Source organism: Neodiprion pinetum, chromosome 3, assembly GCF_021155775.2.
Source record: "Neodiprion pinetum isolate iyNeoPine1 chromosome 3, iyNeoPine1.2, whole genome shotgun sequence".
NCBI lineage: Eukaryota > Metazoa > Arthropoda > Insecta > Hymenoptera > Diprionidae > Neodiprion > Neodiprion pinetum.
In genome coordinates, this window is record NC_060234.1 from 9,542,757 (window position 1) to 9,568,374 (window position 25,618).

General features: G+C 38.1%; 1 protein-coding gene and 1 long non-coding RNA gene across 2 annotated transcripts; both read left to right on the forward strand.

The window, feature by feature from the left end:
• Nucleotides 1–12,724: 12,724 nt before the first annotated feature.
• LOC124214306 (uncharacterized) lies at nucleotides 12,725–13,593 on the forward strand. Its single transcript, XM_069134315.1, has 3 exons — nucleotides 12,725–13,018; nucleotides 13,086–13,371; nucleotides 13,532–13,593. Exons 1-3 carry the CDS (start codon nucleotides 12,725–12,727, stop codon nucleotides 13,591–13,593), a joined length of 642 nt encoding a protein of 213 aa, XP_068990416.1.
• A 2,172-nt stretch (nucleotides 13,594–15,765) lies between these two features.
• LOC138190689 (uncharacterized) lies at nucleotides 15,766–16,558 on the forward strand. Its single transcript, XR_011176732.1, has 3 exons — nucleotides 15,766–15,902; nucleotides 15,964–16,122; nucleotides 16,489–16,558. It is a non-coding gene; the product is annotated as an uncharacterized lncRNA (long non-coding RNA).
• The last annotated feature ends 9,060 nt before the right edge of the window (nucleotides 16,559–25,618 follow it).

The window sequence follows — 25,618 nt, forward strand, 5'->3', positions numbered from 1 at the left end:
TTTCCTTTTTCTTTTGTAATATTTCTGACCATCCACCATCTTCATCGCCTTGTCTGCTGCTTGAAACTCCTCCTTTCTCCATTGTCATCGTAAATCCTGGCTGTCCTTTTGACTGTTTGGTGATATATTTTGATTTACTATTATTTGATTGTTACTTTTGATACTTATTACTCACTATCTGAATTTTATTTTGGTTCTGCAAGACATCAAAGTGTCCACTCTCTCCGTCACCGGTGAAGAGTAGCGAGAATTGTGTTCCATTTTGTGATCCGATCCGGTGTGGATGAATTTGTTCTTCGCGATACTCGATTTAACATATCTTAAAAATTTCCGCAGCTGCATATATTGCATTTTTATTCATATGTGATTTGTAATCACCAGGTCACCTAATCACAGCACCGTTTGACTCATTACCTGTAATAAAACCCGCAAATCTAGACCAATTATCCACTATATTTGAAACGATACTCAGTCTCACCTCTGCGTGTCGATCTTGAGTGCCGTATACACAATACGCCAACGCGCGAAAAAGACAATTCCTGTCGGGAATCATCGTTATAATTTTCGTTTGCATGTTCATTTTTTGCGCGTCAGAAACAGATACCTATAAAGATATTTGTCAAAGACTGTCATAAACAGCCGATGACAGCTGTCAAAGGGTTTGCTAGATGCTTTTTGTTTTGTTTTCGGCATCTCACCCCACCGCCAACTTCATGCGTATACTATTGTTATTATAATCTTTTTTATACTATTGTTATTATAATCTTTTTCTACGTTCATTTGTATGAAACTTTTTTATTAGATAGAGAGATTTGTTATAAAGAAATTCATATTTTCGTTTCATTTTTTTTCCGTTGTTTTAAAAAATTACAAATACAGCCATGTGCATCAGAGTTGTAAAAAAAATTTTTCTCTATTGATTATTGAATTTTAAAATACTTTACCCCAAAAATTTTTTTCTACAACTCTGATGCACATGGCTGTATTTGTAATTTTTTAAAGCAACGAAAAAAAAATAAAAAGAAAATATAAATTTTTTTATCACAAATTGTTTACAAAATAAACAATGAAAATTCAAATAGAAAAAAAATTTATTTTCATAATTATATTAACAATTGTAAATGATGATTTTTATAAAAAAAATTATTTCTGAAGAAATAATTTAAATGGTGGATAAATGAAAACAACAGTTTTCAACAATTGAATGATTTTTTTGAGAAAATTTTTTTTTTTTTTTAAATTATTATTTCACTAAGACAATAAAATGACCAAAAAAAATTTTTCAAAAATATCCAACTTGTCTATTTGTTTATAATAAATTTTTAAACAATACACGTTAAAAAATTTTCAGCCAAGCTAATAAACGCAACATATTAATTTAAAAACAACCAAAATTCAAGATTTATGAAAAAAAAAATTTTTCATAACATTAGCCGGATTGTTCCATTTTTGAAAACTTTGAAAAATCATTATAAACAATGTGACGTGGTATTTCGTACCCCGTCACTTTGTTTAATTATCGCATTCCCCTAGGTGCAGATATCGCTAAAAATAACGAAAGCAGGTCTGAGGCCAATACTCCGAAAATGAACGACTAATTATCTTTAAGTTGAATTCTCTTTACTAAGCTAATTGTATGCTATTTTCTAATTCTGTAACGCTCCACGAGAACCATCTGCGAGACCTTCGCGTCAAGATACCAGGACACTGCCTGACAGGGGTCACGTACCAGCTCAACATCGACCACCACCGACTACAGACGAACGAATACCGCTGAAACCACTCCCGATGGATGCCTATCTAGTTGTCGAACAGGGTCGTGCGTGATGCACAAACAGCACCTCCAACTATTTGAGACTTATCGGCCAGGAGCCGAACCACGAACGAATGCTTCTACCGCTCGGATGCATCGTCAGGCGGCGTACAGGGCTGTGCGTCAAAAACACAACGAAGCCTCCCGTCGACGATACTTATCAGCCTGGAGCTGAACCGACCCTAACATCTACTAAGTCGTTGACTATCCAATAGAAGACGGTTTTCTCTTCACGAACCGTCTTATCGAAGGACTGCGGCGTGGAATAGGCTAATGATATGCTGACCACGTGGATCTGGTGGATCTAGTGTGGGGATCCGGGTTGAGGGCCATCACCACCAGATCGTTCCGGCATGAGGGCTTCGATGAGCGAGGGCCGGGATGCAGCGCCGACGAAATAGCTACAACGGGGAGTACCAGTAAAGCAAGGAGTGAGTTACAGTCGGTCGCAAGTCCAAAGGACCGGTGACGTAATATTGCCGCACACCTCAATATCGCTACACTTGAGCAGTACGACCCCCCCCTCTCACCAACGATACCGCACAGCTGAGGGAAAACATCTCTGACCACCTTCCGACGTCCCGATACCTCGATACCTGTCGTCGAGGGAGAAGAAAAACAAGCGGCGAGGGATTATCGCCGCCTATCCGCAGACCAGACCTACGCGACCTGCTGGTCCAATTAGAATACCGCAAATTTGAGGTAGAATCACGTGACAGCAGCTCGACGAAAATCAGGATCATCGCTCATCTCGTCACTCTACGTTCAGTTTTTGACTAACCAAGACGTGCTATCGTGATCTTCAGTGCCATTATCGCTATCTATCGATTTAGTTCTCGCTATTGTACCGCATTCTCTAGTACCTGCTATATCTTTTTTTACGTAAGTGAGGTTCCTTTTCTATTTTGTGAAGCCACGAGATTACTTGCAATATATAGTACCTCTGCCTTTATCTCTTTCTCTCTTTATCTTGCAGTTGGTCTGCTTGAGCCACCTGGGCTCGTATCTTATTCTCTCTTATCTCTTATCTTGTCCCTTTCTCTGTCTTATTGCAAGTAACTTCGCGACTGGTTGACTATTACTTACGCATTGTAGTGACTATTGCTTTATTTTATCATCTTTCTCTTCTGGAATATTTGAATGTCTAATATCGCAGCGCGTTCCGTTGGAGGATCAATTTTTATCTTAGCTACTGAGCATTGCTATTTCGTTATATTTTCTCTGATTAGTTTATATCTGTCTCTTTACCTATTGCCGTTGATTATCGTATCTTAATGAGTGTACCGCGGGAGCGATCTTACATCGCTGCGCGGTCCCGCTCGTCGTTCATTTGACATTGGAGTATTGTGCCGTATCGCATAATATCTTTCTCATTATTTTCTTCGCTAATATCGCTGATCGTAGTTGTCCGTAGTCTCTTTGGTTTGCCGTACGTTGCATATTAATTATCTTGAATACTGTTTGCCTTATCTTGAATTACCTTTTATCGTACTGAATATTATCTCTCTTTCTCTCGCACTTACCGCAAACTAGAGACTACGTATTATCTGTTAGTACGTATGTTTTATGATAATTTTCTACTTGACCTGTTGCTTGAATTTACCTTGTAATTCATAATTCCCCGTCTGCCTGTTTCTGATCATTCTGGTAATCTGATAACTATTACAATTGTTGTATTTCGCATGTGTTTATAATCGCTTCTCATATTTTATGGTTTATTTCCTTAATGCTTAATTTAAGTACCGTATATCTTTTCCGTTCTGCATACTCATTATAGAACCGTATTAGTTATTACCTCGAATCATAGTATCGCGAGCTTGCGCATATTTCCCGCTTATTCAGAAAACGTTCCGTTATTTGTTAAATCTCTCGCTTAACTTTTCTCTGGCTGTAAATATTGTTAATTATCGCATTTATCGTAATTGTATCTCAATCTCTTCAGCTACTTGCTTGGCATTAAACTTATCGCTTCCTACTTAATATATTTGATACTATTCCTGTTTCACCTGTTTCTTATTTTATCTATTGGATTCGACCCCGCCCGTCTAGCATTATCTTGTCTATCTGAGCAAACTGTACAAAACCGTCGTAGAACCTGACCTTACCTCTATCTATTACCTTTACCTTTACCTTTATCTTTTTCTCTCATTATCTAATTTTGACGCATGTGCGTCTGGCGCCCAACAATCGTATCTTTCTCTCTTATTACCTCTCTCTCTATCTAATTATTCAGGTTAGTGACTGTGCCGTAGGGTAACCAATTATCTCGTTTCGATCGTTTTACCCTCAACCTCACAAAATTTGGTTACAACAAATGAAGAAACTTTTATAAACTTTTTCCCCTGAATCTTGTTTATTATTTATATAAGAAGAGCTCACAAAAGAAAAAAAATTTATAGACCCATTTTTTAAACTTTTACAAGTGATTTTATGAAAAGTCAAGTCTACGAAAAATAAGTTAATTAACAATGAAATAACTTGAACGAAAATCGAGTTAAAAATTTTTTTTTGCTAAGACTACATTCCTTTAAGTGTCTAGATAACACTATAATTTATTCAAATTTTTAAATCAATATTGGATGTTATAAAAAAATTGTTTCGTGTTGCATGCTTCGCTAGGCGGTGACGCCTAGGCACCGAAACGGCCGCGCGAAGCCCTATTTTCAACGTTAAATTAAAATTATAAATAATAAAGCTAGAATTCCGGAAGTACGGACTTTTTCATCGGAAATTTCCTCCTCTTTTAGGATCTTTTTTCAAAATTCATTTATCTTTTATATTTCTGAAATTATAGCTATAAAACGGAGACTCCCTTTTTTTCTATTCGTTTTTTGTTTATAACAATTGAAATTTTTACTGGCGGATCGATTAAAAAATACCGGTTTCATCATTTTAAATTCTGAATCCAATGCACCAATCGCCATATTTTTAAGACCATTCTAACGATTTTTCGCAGTGAACTCACTTCTCGACCAGACGACAGTGGTGGTTTTTGCGAAAAATCAGTTGATACAGAGGGTGGTTTGGAGTGATTACGAGACAGTTAACGTTGACGGAATAAGTCAGAATCGGAGTTTTTTCACGGTAGCTCAAATCGGTAGGAAAGGACGTTAAATTTCCACGACAGCTCGGAACGGTAGAACTGAAGTAAACTTTTAACGATAGCTTAAAACGGTAAAAACGAAGTTACGTGTTTGAGGATAAATCAGACGGTAGAAATAAGGTGGAACTCAGACAATGACTCGAACGGTGAAGGTAGAGTCAAATTTTCCGACAGCTTAGCGTTGCGAAAACGAAGTTAGATCTTTACGGTAGGTTGACGGTAGCTGAAGACGGTAGGGACGGCAGAGGCGGTAGAGGCGGTAGAATCGGTAGTATTATTAAGGGCATAGCCGGATAAGCAGGTCGAATCGGCCCCCGCTGAATTTTTTGTCGGTACTTCAGGGATCAATTTGGACCCAAATGAAAATGATTCAGTGAAAATTTCAGCTATTAATCTTAAACGGTTTCCGAGTAATTGAAAAAAAACCTATTTTTTAGTATTTATTTTTTATTTAATAGTAAAATTAAAAATTTTTTTTTGCTGATTTTTTTTTAAATACTTACGAGTAAAAGCTGTGAAAAATTTTTTTTTTTATGATTTCTAGACTAATAGCCGATTTTTAAACTAAAAAACAAAATTACAATTATTTTTTTTTATGCCTATTTTAAAACATGCAATCACCAAATTGGGACAGAATACGTCTTTTATACCCCTCTGTACTCAGGAATTTTTTCAATTTTTTTGGTTTGGTGCAACGTCATGAAAAAAATTAAAAACCAATTTTTTGTTAATTATTTTACATTTCAACTGCTTAGAACACTACTTACAACCCAAATCTTGGTTCTCATCCATGTTAAATGTAATGAATAATAAATTTTCTTGGGAACTTGGACAGAATTGATCAGATTCAATTTATCAAAATTTGCAACGTTTCGTTGGTTTTATTTATTTTCCAACTTCATCAGGCAAGCTGTAACAGATGTGCATAAACTTTAAAATTAAGTTGCATAAAACAATAGATATGATACATGTAAGTTACAAATTCAGAAATGATAAACTAAACAAAATTACAAAATATTTACTTTTGAGGTTAAATCATCGTTAAAATCCTCTGGTCCATAACATCAAGTCAAAATATATGTTTAAATAAGACTAGACAGATATATACATTTCTTTATAATAAAATTATAAATTCATTGTGCCAATAAATCAATTTAAATAAAATAAAATGGACAAATATAATGATGGGCAAATACACATGTCAAACGTAGTGACTCTTAAATCACAGACTGTACTGCTCTCACACAGTGTGATAGTACGTGTGGAGGTCGCATTATCTGTATTGTCAACATGACTCTGTTGTCCATGACTAGTACTGTTCGTATTATGCGCGAAAGTTCAACCTCTAAGTAAAATAAAAATAATTACTATGACTTCACTAAATCCTTAACATCATTTATCAGGTCACTGTAAATTGTACTGAGATTTTGCGTGTCGGATCTAAAATTGACACAATTCATCGCCTTAATAAAAATCATTGCTATGGGGAGTCCAGCAAGTCCTTCAATTGCCATCATTGCAGTAGATTATGTTGTTTCAATGGCGTTGACTCACCTTGACTTTGAAATTCCGATTATTAAGTCGTATGTTGATGATCTCTTCGCAGTGGTTCCAAAGGATAAAGTAGACAGCATCTTAGATGTGTTTAATAGTGTTGACAAGGACATCCAGTTTACCTTGGAAGTTGAGAATAACGGGAAGTTGCCTTTTTTGGACATACTAATAGAAAGATCAGAAGATGGTGATCTTATAACTTCTTGGTTCAAGAAACCGTACAGCTCAGGAAGAATTTTGAATTTTAATTCCAATCATCCATTGAGCCAGAAATTGGGGGTTGCAAAAGGGTTTTTGAACAGAGCCATGCGCTTGAGTCATGTGAACAAGACCAAGGAAAGTATTCGCATGGTTAGAAGATTACTGTCATCTAACAATTATCCAAACAAGGTCATCAACAAGTGTGAGAAAATTGTGTCTGAGAGGATTAGAAACAACATCAGGAGCAACAATGTCAACAGGAATTGGTCGTTTAGCAGATTTCCCTACATAAAAGGCTTGTCACCAAGACTGGGATCTTTATTCAGGCACACCAACTGCAAGTTGGTATTCTACAATGTATTCAAGGTTAAGGATCTATTTTCCCGGCTAAAAGACAAAATGGGGAAAGAAGATAGATCTGGCCTGGTATACAGGATTCCGTGCTCGTGTGGGAAATGGTACGTTGGACAGACCAGGCAAAAATTAAAAGCCAGAGTGAGACAACACAAACTTGACTGCAGACCTGAGAAGTCCACAAAAAACAACAAAACAGCATTAGCGGAACATCACTTTGTTGAAGATGGTCATAACTTTCAGTTCGAGGATGTGGAGATTTTAGATCTGGAGAAAAATTACATGAAGAGAAACCTAAGTGAAATGATTTTTATTAAGGCGATGAATTGTGTCAATTTTAGATCCGACACGCAAAATCTCAGTACAATTTACAGTGACCTGATAAATGATGTTAAGGATTTAGTGAAGTCATAGTAATTATTTTTATTTTACTTAGAGGTTGAACTTTCGCGCATAATACGAACAGTACTAGTCATGGACAACAGAGTCATGTTGACAATACAGATAATGCGACCTCCACACGTACTATCACACTGTGTGAGAGCAGTACAGTCTGTGATTTAAGAGTCACTACGTTTGACATGTGTATTTGCCCATCATTATATTTGTCCATTTTATTTTATTTAAATTGATTTATTGGCACAATGAATTTATAATTTTATTATAAAAAAAATGTATATATCTGTCTAGTCTTATTTAAACATATATTTTGACTTGATGTTATGGACCAGAGGATTTTAACGATGATTTAACCTCAAAAGTAAATATTTTGTAATTTTGTTTAGTTTATCATTTCTGAATTTGTAACTTACATGTATCATATCTATTGTTTTATGCAACTTAATTTTAAAGTTTATGCACATCTGTTACAGCTTGCCTGATGAAGTTGGAAAATAAATAAGACCAACGAAACGTTGCAAATTTTGATAAATTGAATCTGATCAATTCTGTCCAAGTTCCCAAGAAAATTTATTATTCACTACTTACAACTAATTATAAAATGTATTTATTCATAAAAGTATTCATCAAAAACGTAAGTGGTCATGAAAATATTTGTTAATATTTTCGTCAATCTTCATCACTGTCTTCATTAATAACTACACAGCGCCCGGTATTATTGAAAATGCGACTTAATTGCATATTTTACTGACAGGATCATACCAGCTTTCTCAAGCAGTGTCATACTTAGCTGAGATGATGGATGAAGATAATAATATAGGCCTTCAGTACGTAAGATCGGCTGAAAACATTCTTAGATTTCAAGTAAGATCTCGGCATATTAATGCAAAAACATATCGCTGCTTCATTGAGTATCATCGTGGCAAAAATGGAGTTGACGGAATTTCTCGATATTGCTGTGATTGTGCCAACGGTCGGCGTACAGTTGGTTGTTGTTCGCATGTAGCAGCTATTATTTATTACCTATCACATGCTAGATATTTATCGAGAATTGTAAGACCAGCAGAAATTTTGAGTCGCATTTTCAATAATACCGGGCGCTGTGTAGTTATTAATGAAGACAGTGATGAAGATTGACGAAAATATTAACAAATATTTTGATGACCACTTACGTTTTTGATGAATATTTTTATGAATAAATACATTTTATAATTAGTTGTAAGTAGTCTTCTAAGCAGTTGAAATATAAAATAATTAACAAAAAATTGGTTTTTAATTTTTTTCATGACGTTGCACCAAACCAAAAAAATTGAAAAAATTCCTGAGTACAGAGGGGTATAAAAGACGTATTCTGTCCAAATTTGGTGATTGCATGTTTTAAAATAGGCATAAAAAAATAACTGTAATTTTGTTTTTTAGTTTAAAAATCGGCTATTAGTCTAGAAATCATGAAAAAAAATTTTTTTCACAGCTTTTACTCGTAAGTATTTAAAAAAAAATCAGCAAAAAAAAATTTCTAATTTTACTATTAAAAAAAAATAAATACTAAAAAATAGGTTTCTTTTCAATTACTCGGAAACCGTTTAAGATTAATAGCTGAAATTTTCACTGAATTATTTTCATTTGGGTCCAAATTGATCCCTGAAGTACCGACAAAAAATTCAGCGGGGGCCGATTCGACCTGCTTATCCGGCTATGCCCTTTCGGTAGGTAAAGAACAAGGTCTGACAATTTGTTCGAACGAGATTTCGGGCTCTACTGTGGGTCTGGGTTCCGAGGTTGCCCTTGCGCGCGGTTCCCCTGATAGTTTTCCGCACACCGGGTACATGTGGCTCGGGTGTATCCTGTCAACCCGCACGTGAAGCAAAATTTCGTGCGTGGAGCGGTGCACTGTCGCTGATGACGTTCGAGTTGCTGGCAATTGTAACATGCAAATCTAGGACGTGTGCGTGCAGTTATTTGTTCTGTAGTCGTTAGAAATGGATTGGAGTCGGCAGACGAAGCGGTAGAAGTTACAGGCGAGTTAACGTTACTCGGGTTTTCATTCTGGCGGTAGTCATTCCGGTTGCTGGTATGATTCCTCGGTGGTCGTTGATCATAACGTGTGTGAGGTCTAGGATCCAGGGCTTTTCTATTAACGTTCGAGTTTGATCGATTTTCTTGAATAGACGTTAGATACGCAGCATCAACGTTATCCTTTGGTTCATCCGCTAGATTTAGGTTGGCTAACGCGAATCGCGATTGACGGGAGTTAGCGCGTGTTCCGCGATATGCTAGATCCGGTAGCAGTGAGTTTTCGGGAGTCGGTGGTGCTTGGTATTTATTACTTGCCGTAAAACTCATCTCCAATTGTCGGGCGGTATCCTATAAATCATCAAGATCTTCGAGATCTCTCCGTCTTATCAACACTTGAAAACGCGGTAGCAGGTTTCGATAGGCATTGTCCTTCTCTTCGTCGTGGGAGAATCCGGGACTTGGTCGATCAAAATCCGCACGCATATATGTGAGGTAATCGGCGACTGGCTCATTTTCGCCTTGCGTACGGTTACGGATCTCTTCACGCAATGTAAACTGTAAATTTGGATCACCGAACCTATAACGCCAAACGTGTTCGAAATCGGAGAAACTGTGCCATTGGGGTCGTTTGTTGCGGAACCAGTACAAAGCTACTCCAGAAAGAAAAAACAAGAGACTGTTAAGTATGTCATTATCGCGTAAATTAAATAAGGTTCTACCCTCCTCTATCCGCGTTAAGAAGGCTTCCGAATCTTCATTACGCGATCCTGCAAATTTTAAATTCCATTTTCGCATAACCTCGTATGCGGCGCGTGTATTTGGGGTGTTGTCATTGAAACGCGGCGGTTGAGCTGTCGGGAATGAGTCAAAAGGTTGTCGCGGCGTGTTATGATGGAACGGGGGAGCTTCGCGACGCGGTGTAAAGCTAGGCGGTATCGGGAAGTGTTCTCGCGCAGTGTTTACCATATGCGTCCGGTGTTCCAGAGGACCTCTGATATCGATAGCCGCAGCGCTGTTTTGGTTTGACGATAAATCATGCGTATTACCGGGAGAAGTATTATTTAACGACAGATTATTTTCCGTGCTTATTCCGAGTTCACGCGTCGATTGCGGGCTCTGTCTTTCGTCCGTCGGTATTTGTAAAGACGTTGTGCCGACTTCGGCATCAAGCGTCGTTTTATCGGGAGTAGCGGGATCGGTCATTTCTCCGCGAGAAATTCGGTAGAATCGGATTAAACGATCTCGTAAGGTCGGTAAAGTTCCTCCGCCGATAATGGACGCTGTCTTAGCTCGTAACGTAATTCCGCTGCAGTTAATAAATGTATCCACGAGTCCTTTACAGACGGCAACGAAGGCATGTATTGTTGTTTGCGATTCACAATACCGCTTGTAGCGAACACGATTGAGCGAGCGACATACACACGGCTGATCCTGGGTGTCAAAAAGCGGTCACGAGCAAGAAATACGGTCTCACTCGTGAGTTGTCAACAACTATAGCGGGCCAAAAAAAAACATTGTTATGGGCCGCGCGCTGCTCTCCGCGAACAATGCGTCGCGTCGGCTAGAAGTAATACTCGCGAGGGATTATTCCGTCGTCGTAATAATATCTGTAATCCGGGATGTTCAGTCCGCTGAATATTTAAGTATTTTGGGTCGATTGGTCATTCAATATCAACTGTTTTTCAAGTACTACTTGAATCTTTGTGTTAGTAACTGACTGAGTAAAAGCGGGAAGAGGTTTCTTTTGTTAATAATAATTTCTCTCTTTCCCTCTCTCTCTCAAGTTTTTAACTGAATTATTAACTGGAATTTTTCTCTATCTGGCCTTTTGTGGCCCCACGTTGGGCGCCAATTTGTAACGCTTAATTCTGTTACCCTCGGATGAGGACTCACCGTTGACACTCTGGCGCGATTCTCCACTTATTCAAAATATCAAACTATAACAAAATCAATTATGTTGGGCGCCAGACGCGTTAACGTCGATTTTCAAGCAATAATACGAATCAATAAAAATAACACAAAACCGTACAAAAAGAATAAATAGAGAACTCGTTGTATGGCTGGCTAGGCTCAGGTATGCACACGTACAACCCGGTAGAGTGGCGGTATTCAAGGCAGCTAACAGTAATTGCAGAATCAAAGAAAATAACGAAATAAAGAATAAACTCACGTCAAAAGGAAAATGAACAGGTCAATCGGTCATATATTGTCGAGAAGTTCACATGGTTATACACATGGTTATGTAACAAATATTTCATACTGCCGAAAATTATACAAAAATCTCATTCTGTACCTTAGTCGTGATCTAACGCGTCTCAATTCCAGAACCTGAATTCACTTCCAATTCCGTTGATGAAAAATTCTCGAAAAGTTTGTGAATAAAAAAATGACCTGCCAAATCTTGTGAATATCTATCATAAATAAATGATAAAAAATAAATAAATCTCGCTCAGCTAATTACTAAAATATTGAAAAAACAAACGAATTTGGCGAGATCGTCATGCGGTACCTTTATACTTGTAAGTTTCCAATAACGCCGAGTGCAGAAATTAACGAAAGTTTTGAAGAAATTTTACGAATCAATGTGAACGAATATGAAAAAAAGAAACAAGTAACACGTCCATACATATATGTATATCCGTTTCGCAGGGTGACCGCAAAAAGTGAATTCAATTAATAAAGCCCCTGCAGATGTCAAGTGGTGGGCATTAGTTCAACCAAATCTATGCATCCGTACGTGAGGGGGGTCTGAAAAATCCCGATCACAGTTGTATCGTTCGAAAAACCAAGGAGGGTGTCGTAAAGCACCCCTGGCAGTAAGTCTGTATCGCAGGGTATTTGGCGTAGCCGGTTACCCGGCCTTCCGCAGAGGGGTGAATTAATAGTGGACAAAGAACACGAGGAATATCGTAGCGCCTACGGCAGGCCTACACGAGCGCCTTCCCAAGCCCTTGGAAACCCCACCCCGTACCCTCTGGAATAGAAGCGATTCGACAGAAGTGTGTCCTCGAAGGGCGGCGTCAGTCCCTCACCCCTGTTAAAATGAGAAGGGGGAAAATAGCAGCGGACTAGACGTCTCCGAACCTTGGGGTTTATATCTTCCCTGCATAGAATCGAGTCCTCGGTATCGACGAAAGTTTGGAAAAGACGAGTAGTTAGTGAACAAGTGACTCGCGTCAAATCTAGTTGGACAGAATCGGCTCTTCGGTATCACCGAGAGTTTGGAAGAGCGCGATAGTTGGCGAGACATCGAATCGGTGCGATTCTTGTCGAGAGGCAACAAGATGGATGGAAACCCAAAAGTAGACCACATCTTCCGTCCGTGGGACGTAGAGTGTAAAACCGAGACGTCGCCGATCCAAGTGAACGTCAAGTGCGACCTGATAAATGGTAATCAAGTTCTCCCCTCGCCGTCAAGTTCCGTTTCCGTTTCCGGGAGAAGTTCCAGTGCCACCGTCGAGAGCAATAGTTCCCAAGGTCGAGAGAACGACAATCTTACGAAGCTGTCGAGCCTCGTCGATCGGGCGATTTCAAGCACATCGACAACCGATGGTTCCGTTGAAGCCAGCAGTGAAATCGTATGTTTGCCAAACAGTCGTTTCATCCACGATCACCCGTCAGCATCGTGCTCGGCTCTCGGTCCAGCACATCCGGCCAATTACCCCTTCGGGATCCTTCCCGTTTCCCAGTGGCAATGGACCCTGCCTTGACCACCAGAAACTCATCGCTTGGCAGGAACATATCGCGGCATGCAAGCGGTTGGAGTATCAAAGACATTTAGCTATCGAAGAGGCAGCGAGGGCGCTACAACATCACGAGACTCTTGTTAAACAGAGCAAGAAACTAAGGCCGATGAAGTTTCCTTGCCCCCACTGCAACGTCGCATTCAGTAACAACGGTCAACTCAAAGGACACATCCGGATCCACACCGGTGAGTTTCGAAACGCTTTTTTTCGATAGGTACCATAACGATCGGTCAACTTTTTTCCAAGACTCTTACTTTCGACAGTTACGTACTTACTTCTCGCTTACAACATACACTTGTCAGCTGTATTCTGAACATGCTGAACGAGCCTTATCCTTTTGTGAAGGGTTCGGTGGACCAGAAGAGTCAAAGTCACGAAAGACCCTTGAATCCCGATTTAAATCCTAAAGAAATAAACTTTCGGTTCACCCATCGAGAACCTTAGTTGGTCAGACCTCGAGTAATCATAGAATTGAAAACAAAATGCAGAATCTATTGGTAGTGTTCGTTGATACATAGATTGAACGATTCGATCGCTGAGGTTTTTATATCTCCGATCTTGATCGTTCATTTTTTTTTGAAAATCATTATTTCACTAAGACAATAAAATGACCAAAAAAAATTTTTCAAAAATATTCAACTTTTCTATTTGTTTATAATAAATTTTTAAACAATACACGTAAAAAAATTTTCAGCCAAGCTAATAAACGCAACATAATAATTTAAAAACAACCAAAATTCAAGATTTATGAAAAAAAAATTTTTTCATAACAGTAGTCGGATTTTTCCATTTTTGATAACTTTGAAAAATCATTATAAACAAATGAAAAAACTTTTCTAAACTCTTACCACTGAATCTTGTTTTTTATTTATATAAGAAGAGCTCACAAAAGAAAAAAAATTTAGAGACCCATTTTTTGAACTTTTACAAGTGATTTTATGAAAAGTCAAGTCCACGAAAAATGAGTTGATTAACAATGAAATAACTTAAACGAAAATCGAGTTAAAAATTTTTTTTTGGTAAGACTACATTCCTTCAAGTGTCTAGATAACACTATAATTTATCCAAATTTTTAAATTAATATTGAATGTTATAAAAAAATTGTTTCGTGTTGCATGCTTCGCTAGGCGGTGACGCCTCGGCACCGAAACGGCCGCACGGAGCCCTATTTTCAACGTTAAATTAAAATTATTTATAATAAAGCTAGAATTCCGTGAGCACGGACGTTTGAATCGGAAATTTCCTCCTCTTTTAGGATCTTTTTTCAAAATTCATTTATCTTTTATATTTTTGAAATTATAGCTATAAAACGGAGACTCCCTTTTTTTCTTTTCGTTGTTTGTTTATAACAATTGAAATTTTTAATGGCGGATTGATTAAGAAATACCGGTTTCATCATTTGAAATTCTGAATCCAATGCACCAATCGCCATATTTTTAATACCATTCTAACGATTTTTCGCAGTGAACTCACTTCTCGACCAGACTACTGTCTGAGGTGAGGGCAAAGACTCCTGAACCAAAAAGAAAAACCAACCATCAACGCTCGGATATACAAGCCTAAATTACCTGATTCGCCTTTTGTGTGATCTTTTACCATCCTTTTTTTATTTTATTAACGAACGCACACTATCATACGACACATAAAAATTGTAAATAATTAAATGACAATAAACTTTGCAATGTACTATCGCAGTGATAACAAAATTTGCGAATAACGCGTAATATTCCGTTACCGCAGCGCACGAACGCTGTCCAAGCCGCTCGCGCATCGAGCGTTTTTTTATAAGATCATTCATAGTTATAATATTTATAACCCGATCACACTGAAACTTTTGCAGTTACCTTCTCTAGTTCTCTGGTTCGCTTTACTCACAGCAACAATACGCGTTGCAACTTCCCTTCCTGACGTTTCACTTTTCGTGAGTTAGATCCCCGTTACAAACGTGCGTAAGAGCTTTGATTTGGAAAGCTTCGCTTCAAAAAGATCTTATGGACAGAGAAACGCGATCTTAGTTTATTCAGGTTTTGAATTGGAACGTTAATTTTTCTGTTTTTTTCTTCTTTTTCCGAGCCACCCTGTATTCAGCTTCAGCAGCTCGAGAATATTTATAAACCGCACTAAATTAGGGATTCGAATGCACAATTTCAATAAAATATCAAATGATCGATCAATCGATAAATTATTACCGATTCAATCGAGTCTTATTCCATAATTTTTTTCGACTCGATTAACCGATGCATCGATTATTTTTAGCTTAGTGGCCATCGCGATGCGGTATATAGGCTGGGAATTCGGGACCAAGATTTTGAATCCACTTCATTATTCGTGAGCGATGTATTTTTCTGTATTTCCAAGTACTGTATGTATACCTAAACACCTGGCAACTGTCGCACTAGCAAAGCGGATGTAGGGAAGGTCGCTCGCGTTGATTTTGATAAATCGTTGATTTGGCATAGGACTAATTTTACGAACTTTATTTTTTAGTAAACAACAATCAGCAAGGGATTTTGAATCCAGCGGGGATTCGGGTGGATCCCAACCAGCCATCACCTCCTGGCGTTGAGGCGCAACCTCAATATCCCGGAGGTGTCAATGTACAGCTGAGGCCCCCGGTCCAGCTACAGCAGCCGGGGGTGGCGTGAACGGTCAACCCTCCTACGCGCGGCCCCAGTGGTATGGATGGCGGCAGGAGCCTCATCAGCCCCTAACGCCGGTAAGTAATCTCGTGTTTTTGTACACAATTACGCGTGTGCTCATGCATTTTCTTCGCCTAGATCCCGGAACTGTAAGGCGAGCGACAGGGGCTGTTGATGGCGGCCGCTGTTCAGCCGCCACCGCCGCCACTCCAGTCGCCGACGATGCTGGTTCCGCCGCCCTCTCCTGCTGCCTCTTCGGCGGCGAGGCCTGCTCGCGCGGCTAGCCCGACGCTAGAGGTACGTCCCCAACTACACATTTTATTGTTTCTAATTTTTTTTTGCAGTTATTGAAAGAGTCTGTCTAAGAATTAAAAAGTGGTTTAATTGCGTAATTTTCAAAAACTATGCAGTAGCCGGTATAATGTCACGATGACCGTCAGTAGATATCTTCGGGAAGCATACCATATTTTTCTGACACATTTTTATTGCCCAAGGAGTTGGGATGTTATACCCTCGCCGTGTGTGACCGCTGTATACTCTCATTGCCGTGGCGAAACAGTTTTACTTTTCACTGTTTTCGTATTTTATAATTTCATATAGAATAGCTGCTCATCGGTCAAAAATGCTCGTGACATTGAATCACAATTATTTGGTTGTTGATAGGAACGGATCACGGAGGCCGTCCGGGTGGCGGTGGCAGCCGCTATGGCCACCGGCGGACCCGTTTCTCGAGGGGAAGGCGGCCGCCGAAACCGATACCGCCGCCGTCGAGGAGGTGGTAGGGGAAACCGCAGGGGCGGGAGTGGGGGGCGGAACCAGCCCACGTTTAATTTTTATCAAATTCAAATTTTCCGAATAAAATATAATTTTGTAAAATACTCTCCTCGATCTGGTCAGTACTATTCATTTCACAACTTTCCATAATCCTCCTATTTACGAATCACGTTGAAAAAAACCCTACCGTGCAGCCCGAGGGGGAAATAACTCGGTGAATTGCCATGTCGATAGGTTTGTAAATTCATTATAATGCACCTGAATCAATCAGAATTGATTGAATTAATACGAAATAAGTCAATTAATAAGCATTAACTGAACCACTAAAAGTTCTCACTGAAATAAAGAGAATCAACTGGAAAATAAATGAATTCTGGAAAATTAAGTCAAGCTGATTTGTATTAGTTTGGATTCATGCCTGAATTATCTGTTTACTGCGAAATAAAATTGAGGTATTACTACGGTAAGCTCTATGGTCTGTAATCCAGCTCGATTTTTTTTAAACTTTTAATTTGGATCACGATTAATCTCTTTACAAATTTTCAACACAATTGTTTCATGCATTTACTAGAGAATCAGGGTTGAAGTCAGCACTCGTAACACGTATTCCCTATACCGATAAAACAAAACGCGAATGTTTTTTTTATATTGTACTTTACCCGTCCGCATCAATCTGATGGAAAATAAATATCTGGAAGAGAAGAAATGCAGGTAATAATGTTCAAAATATTGGGAATTTTTCATTCATAGCACTTATTGATACACACGTAAAAAGTCCTATATTCATGACAGAATCTCTCGTGCGATGGTTGAGGGAATCAATTCTACTTATTGATAAATGTTTAATTTGTGTATTGTTTGGCAATTTCGCCAGACATCATAGATGTTACATAAGTTATTTCGTCATTCGAAAAATTGCTTCATGAAAGTTCCTCATTTGACAGAAATTCACGGAAAACTGTTATTGTTTCACATTCAATAAACTCAAGGGAGGATTTTAATATATACGAGTGGTATTGAATTTCGAAAAAGGAGGGATAGTATTTGGAATCCGAAGAAGTTGATTCCTTCGAGAGTTCCAAATTTCCGTGAAATCTTATAGGATTGGAGTGAATCCGTAGAAAATTGTAACATCTTCGAATGATTTTTTATGGTTTTTCGTAGCAATTTTCAGTAGGGCGCATGATTGACCGTGCCGGACTTTGATGTACAGCATTAACACATACCCTGACCTTTCGTAGGTCGTATACGATGCGGAAACCAACCCAAAACTCACTAGCGTATCCGTAGCGTGTACCATCTACGAGAAGTCACGGTATGTAGTTTTATAACAATTTCTACCAAATGAGTAACTTTCAGGTAATTCGTCTAATGTAAAAAAAAAAAAATTGGTAGCATCATTCAGAACTAGGCGTAATTGACAAATGAAACGAAGCAAATTTTAGTATGCAATCCTTATTTGTTGAGAATTAAAAACAGAAAAAATTGGCAAGCAAATCTTCATCAGAGTTTTAACAAGGATCGGCCCTGTAAAATATTTGCCAGGAATCTTGAACCATAGTATGTAGTAATTGTATGTATGTACAGTGACATAGATTTTTGCGGAATGTATTTCTGGTATTGTTAAACACATTCACTTTTCGCGTATATATTAATCTCTAAAACAGGCTCGGACGATTGTCAACCGGCCCACCCCCCCCCTCCCCCAAATTTGCTATAAATAAATAAATAATGGTCTGTTCAAGAGCACAATTTTTTATCTCAACCCGAAACCCTCACGCTTATACTTGCGTGTTTCCTGCAATTTCGGTATTTATTTTACTGCCGCATCTAATCTTCCGGTCAATAATCTGTAAGTGTGAAAATTTTGTGGACATCGATGCTACTATTAGATGAGGATATCCGGAGCGTAAATGGGGCATTCTATGTCAATTATTCGTTATTTATATCTGCCTCTTCGACGAACAGGAATTAATGGATGGGTATTTTCGTTTTTGTTAATGATTTTCTATCAAATCGATGAAAAAAGGCAAATTTAAGTGGTGCGTACTCGATGTACAATGCCCCAAAACCCTCCAATAAAATGGAAAAAAAAATTTTTTTTTCGGAACTACGACTCAAAACGAGAAAAGAAACAGTATGTTATTTCAATATCGGGTTTTGAAAAAGCCATGAGCATTTAAAAAAAAAAATTGTGCGAAATTTTGATAAATTTAAGGTGTTTGGATGGGTTGAGACAACCATATAAAATATTTCAGAAAGACTGCTTTCGGCAGGTACGAGAAAGTGTAAAATTTTCAATAAAATCAAAATTGGTCGGGGTCACGGGTAGGTCGGTTTCGCATGGAATGCCTCGTTCACGTACAGTCGGGCTACGTGCGATTACGAATAGTTACCGCGATTGTGAACTGATGTTACCATTTCCAAACGATGCCTTATAATATGCACGAATTTCAAAATCCAGCGGTTATTCTGAGTGAGTTGTACATTTTTTCGTATCCACCTAAAAGCCCATGTTCTCGTCGGCACTGCAGATTGTTGCTTTAGCAGAAACATAGGACGTGTGCGTATTACCATGTCGTTTTACCATCTGGTACCGCTTCGGTCAACTACAGCGCTTCTGGAGGTTCAACGTTGAACTAAATTACAGACTTCTCGTGTATCAGAACGGGCTCCTGTCTGCTCCTGTCACCTGAAAATCGCCCGCACAAATCGTGCCACATTTACGGAAAACTGACTGGTGCTTTAGGTTTTCCCGGATTACGTGTGTGTTTTTGTACGTCGGTATCTCCCTGGCAAAAGTGGAAGAAATTCTGATATCGCACAAGCAGTGAATATTCAACAAGTCACTAGCCCGATCGGCCATGTTTGACGAGACGTAATTTTATTGAATTCATCATTATTTTTATTAGACGTTATCAGTGATCTGTGATAGTGGTGACTGAGATACAGACGTACAATTTTATTCAAGCTATGTTTTGAAAATTTTCCCAGTCAGATTCGTAACCCCGTTTTATCAGGATTTGTGTAGGCGATTTCCCTACTTCTAACGTCACGAAATATATATAGGACATGCCAGGTCAGCGGCACCTTAAAAAACAAAATTTTTGGGCTATAATAGAAGATGGGCTTTTCAATAACTTCTAGTGAAAATAATTTGAAAACAAATTTTTTTACGGTAATATTGATTTATATAGAAGTTAGATTTTTGCCTAAAATTGACTATGAAGCGATGGAAAAAAAATTGTTGGATCGTTTTAGTAGTGCAAAACCAGTACCTAACACACAACAAATTCATTCTGCTGTACCAAATACCGATAACACAATTAGTTTCAAAAGATTTTCTTGATCATCAGAATCAACAACGCACAAAGTAATAAAATGATAGGAAATAAAATAACAAGACGGTCAATGTATTAAATTGAATGAAATGTAAGAATAATGTATCTTTAGACTATAAAAATAAGCTACGTGATCTGAGAAGGAAAATAAATCAAAATCACCGACAAAAAATTTGTTTTTAAATTATTTTCACCAGAAGTTATTGAAAGCCCATCTTTTATTATAGCTCAAAAATGTTGTTCTTTAACGCTGAATCTGGTATATTTTTTTAGTTAAAATTAAAAGTGTCCCATTGAACGAAAATCCAATTTTTCGATCAAAAATGGCGAAAAAAGCATCAATAAATTTTTTTTCAATTTTCGTATTTTTTTTCAGAACGAGCATCAGAAAATACTTCAAAATATTTGTATTTAATGAGGTTATTTCAATTCTTGTCAGAAACATGAATTTTCTTCGTTAATTACTTCAGAAATCGACAACTCCGGAATGGGAAGAGATAAAGAGCTGAAAATTGCTGAGGACTTCTTTCTGTATGTATAAAAACATATTAAAAAATCACAACAATCTGAGAGGGTCACCGTCGCAAGGTCGTTGAATTGATATGGATTGACCCAAATACATCTAACCACGAATTAGACATGGCCGTGTGGTACGTTGCTTGCGACTCAACAACATGAAAAGCCGAAGAGAAAACCAAGTCGGTAAGGTACCGGTGCTTCGTAATTATTTGACAGTAAGATTCAATTCAGGTCCCCAGCAATAATGAGATTTTTATAAGCATACGCAAACTGATTAAATATAGTAGAAAATTCTTGTAAACGGAGGCCCTTAGGTCGTCTATAAATAGAAGCGAATAAAAGCAAATCTGACCGGTCTTGATTAATATCGACGACTAAGAACTCAGGAGAGTTCGTGACCTCACTGGGTGACGAAGCGGGAATAGAGAGAGAGAAAGAAGGGGCATAACCCTTTTCATAACGTCAGGAAAATTGACAAATAGAAACGACGTAAATACGGGGGTTCCCCGACCGCACACGTTTTATGTGAATATATTATATGTAGGGCGTCCCATAGGTTTTGACGATTTTTTTCAAGCATCCCCACCAAATCAATTTCAAGTAATTAAAAAATAATTGCCTAATTTTTTCGGATTTATATCTCAACTTCAACCCGTCCGGCGTGCCGAGAACAGCGTGGATTTCCACGTTTAAAATACACGTAATTTGGACACGCTAGCAGTATACATATGGGCTATTCCGCGTCAACCGGATCAGTCATCTCTCAGATATTTTTTTAATTTGGCATGTGGATTGTGTGGGACGAGTTAGATTTTTGTGCCAAAGCGCGAATCTCATAATGCAAAATTCGATTTTTTATTAACAATAACAAATTAGACTCCCATTTTTTTCAAAAATTCATAACTTCGGCAAAAAATTAGATACAATATATTTTTTTTTTTCAAATTACGCGGAAAGCTCCATAGAATTTAAAAAAAAATACGAAATGGTAAAAACAAGTTGTTATCAATTGTTTATTTAACAATTAATTTTTCAAAGATTTTCAAAACAGTGACTGACACGATCAAAAAATTTTTTTAAAATTCTGACATGTTCCTTGAACTGTACTACAACCTGTGAATTAATTCCAGAGGGGTGTTTTTCTTCGTTTTCGAGTAAAAAATCATTAAAGGTGTCGATGCGCATGAAATTGCGGCCCGCCGAGTCTCTACGTAATGGCGGGCGGCCGGTTGCCGTCCACCGCTACACCGCGGTGGCGTCGCAGCGTTATTTTAGAGTCATTTTCACGATGTAGGACATGATTGAAGAATCTGAAAAAAATACTGTACCTTCACAAGGCCTGCTCAAAGCGATAAGTGAAGTTTCAAGAATGTGTTTTTATTTTAAAATAAGTAGCAAGTTATGTAATTATTATCATTTATGTGCACTCTCATGGTGTGTAACCGTTATTTTGAATCTCTGTAATAAAAAAACGGTGAAAAACACATTCCTGAAACTTCACTTATCGCTTTGAGCAGGCCTTGTGAAGGTACAGTATTTTTTTCAGATTCTTCAATCATGTCCTACATCGTGAAAATGACTCTAAAATAACGCTGCGACGCCACCGCGGTGTAGCGGTGGACGGCAACCGGCCGCCCGCCATTACGTAGAGACTCGGCGGGCCGCAATTTCATGCGCATCGACACCTTTAATGATTTTTTACTCGAAAACGAAGAAAAACACCCCTCTGGAATTAATTCACAGGTTGTAGTACAGTTCAAGGAACATGTCAGAATTTTAAAAAAATTTTTTGATCGTGTCAGTCACTGTTTTGAAAATCTTTGAAAAATTAATTGTTAAATAAACAATTGATAACAACTTGTTTTTACCATTTCGTATTTTTTTTTAAATTCTATGGAGCTTTCCGCGTAATTTGAAAAAAAAAAATATATTGTATCTAATTTTTTGCCGAAGTTATGAATTTTTGAAAAAAATGGGAGTCTAATTTGTTATTGTTAATAAAAAATCGAATTTTGCATTATGAGATTCGCGCTTTGGCACAAAAATCTAACTCGTCCCACACAATCCACATGCCAAATTAAAAAAATATCTGAGAGATGACTGATCCGGTTGACGCGGAATAGCCCATATACGAGTATTATATTATAACAGTAAATGTGTTCAAAAAAATTTGTAACTGCGAGGTTTTAGTGGTTACTTCGAGGATTACTGTTACTATCTGAGAAAAAATTCACATCATCATACCATACAATCTCGACGAATTTACACTTCCTCTAAATGCAAAAACAGTCAGTTTCGAGGGTGCGCAAATCGTCGCGATTGCATCGTATGATGATATGAATTTTTTCTCAGATAGTTACGCTAATGACCACTATAACCTTACAGTTACAAAATTTTTTGTACAGCAGTACTTTTATAATAAAAAATATACTGAGAACAGGTCCGAAATATGTGTACTTTAGAGGGGAAATCCACCGTGTTGACAGCACGAGTTAGAGTTGAGACAAAAATCTGAAAAAATTAGGCAATTGTTTTTTAATGATTTGAAATTGATATAGGGGGGGGTACCTAAGAAAAGTCGTCCACACCTTAAATATAAACACAGTATAGCAAGAGACCGTTCCAGATAAACATCAGCCTCGAGCTGCAACCCAAGAAGAGAAAGAGAGACACAAAGCTATACATACTGACGTTTCTGGCCTGAGCTATGTTTGATCATATCGGAATTATTGAGAGAATGGTCGAAGCGACTCGGAACTTACTCCGAAACACCGCACGTCTTGGGGTCAGAAATCCGCTGCCGCTATCTTGTCGCCGCGCGCCGTACCCCTGGCACTGTCCAAGTACCGCACGCGCCCGCTACGGGCGCGCGTCTCTCGCAACTCCAGCGACGCCGGCTAGGTATATACCCCACTGCACCAAGCGGCGGCCGGATGAGCTGCGGAAGGTCATTCCGCACCCGAATCCGCGGGCAATTTCGGAACTACGATTATCGTAGAGAGATGATTATCATCTTTGTGTGATACAACGTTCATCATATGCCGTTGAAGAGATTCTGACGTGTAATTTATGCAATATGTGTACTCAAACATTCGGTCTGAATTATGGGTGCGGTAAGGATGCCGCCATGTCGGAATGTTAAAACTCCACGAGCTCCCGTGGGTTTGTCTAATTTCACGTACGGTAACTGTACAGAATACGAATTAGCATCTCTTGGATAGTTTGCCGCCAACTAGCCGCTACTCACTCATGCAATTTTGAAATTTGTCGGAACCTGAATTTAAAAAATATCGATGGCAGTGCTGACTTCTCTCGATAACATCACAACTACGTGTGATTGTACTTCGAAGGATTTCAGTCTTGAGTACCCTTGAAACAGAACAGATTTTCTCTACAAGTGTAACGCCTTGTAGAATAGAGTGTACTTTGATTGAAGAGAAAGGAGAATCCGACAAAGTTGATTCTGAGATGAAATATTAAAATGTCGGTGACTCGAATGTACCTGTTTATACGATTTGCATGATGTGTGAAATTACTCTCCGACACTTGTTTGTTTTCGCTGCTCTTGGAGGGTTCTCCGTTTAATGTAATCCATAATTGGATGCCATAATATATGTATATAGTTGGTACATATTTACTTACTACTTATATTCCCACTTACTCTGACTACAGTCGAAGCTTACCTTTTACTGCATAACTCAGCCGCGAACGACGCAATTCTACATACCATACTGACCACGAGTATTTGAAAAAAATAAAAATTATTAGCTCGTCACGTAAGTTTCACATAATCAATCCACTACAATATTGAAGAAAACACGAAACTTTTTAACAAGCTTTGTAGAAAATTGAACACCGCGTGGGGATGGAAGTGGCTTTCAGGAATGATTTTTAAAGATATCGTTAGACAATTTGGATCATTTCTTCTTTTCAACGTCAAATGGGATGCAAACTTGAGAATTTGTGAACTCTGAATGACATATGTATTTATTTCATATTTTTTCATCAAAACACTTACTCTAATTCGTACAAACATGAAATAATACAACAAACAACGAAAATAGAACAAATACAGAAAACGTATGATTTCAGAAAAAAGAACAAGTCGTCGGCTGGAAGAAGGAAGGTGTTGTTTTGGCTTCGCCGAGAAAAAGGTGTTTTGGTTTCGATTTGAACAATTTGCAATGATGTTTGATGAGCGATTTTTTTCATAATTTTCAGTTGGTTACCCGCGCGGAAAATAAGAATTATTACTCTAATTACATGAAAAACACTTCGGCTCGAAGTATTTGTCCCTTGTGGCGTAAAACTGTTTCGGTAAGAACATTTTTATTAACAATAGACGGTTTTCCGCGTCTTTTCACCGGATTCATCTTCAAAAAAAGTATCGGACACTAGTTAGAATAGAAATATTAACTGTTTTCGGAAAGACTAACAGGCGACTGAATGAAATAGCGTGTAGAATTAACAAATGCAAAGCGTACAAACCGACCGTGCGACGTGGGTGGCGCATTTATGAAATAACCAAAGTGCGCGCGAATTTTGAAGGAAGATGTTTAAACCGGAGTTGAATGCAATAAGTACGTTGGCAATGGCATAGATTAAAGGCTATTGCCGGATAAGAATAGTAATTTGGCACATGAAATCTTTTGGGCTAATTATGGTTTTATTACGTTGGTACAGTCAAAAAAAAGTGCTCGACACGAATGTTGTCCCCAAACCCCCCACTCCCCCCTTCTGTTGGCCTTACCACCCCAGAAAACCCAGTTTTTCGGCTGTTTCTTAACTTACCGCTAAGTCAACGAATTCTTATGAAAAAATACGGTGTACACAGAGAGTAAAATTCTTTCAACTTGATTTTTACAGATTTTTTTTCACTCCCTTCCCCTCAAAAAAAATTCCCAAATTTTTAACACATTTTTTTCTCGACAACTAAGGTAGAAGCAGATTTCGAATTTCTACTCCGAGTGTATTTTGACTCGAAAAACACTCATGTTTTTGAAATTTCACAAAGTGGTGGAACACACTGAAAATTACGAAATACTGTTATTTTCGTCAGTTTTGGCCGTTTCTACACTTTGTTTTGCATTGAATGAGGAAAAACAAGTTTTTCAACAAGAAAATACATGGAACCAAATATTTTCTACCCAATATTGGGA

Bases quoted from the DNA above. Each gene is read 5' to 3' on its own strand.
- LOC124214306 (XM_069134315.1), top strand. From the start codon at position 12,725: ATGGATGGAAACCCAAAAGTAGACCACATCTTCCGTCCGTGGGACGTA. The intron at 13,019-13,085 runs GTATGTTTGCCA...CTCTCGGTCCAG, and splicing joins TTGAAGCCAGCAGTGAAATC to CACATCCGGCCAATTACCCC. The intron at 13,372-13,531 runs GTGAGTTTCGAA...CCTTTTGTGAAG, and splicing joins ACACATCCGGATCCACACCG to GGTTCGGTGGACCAGAAGAG.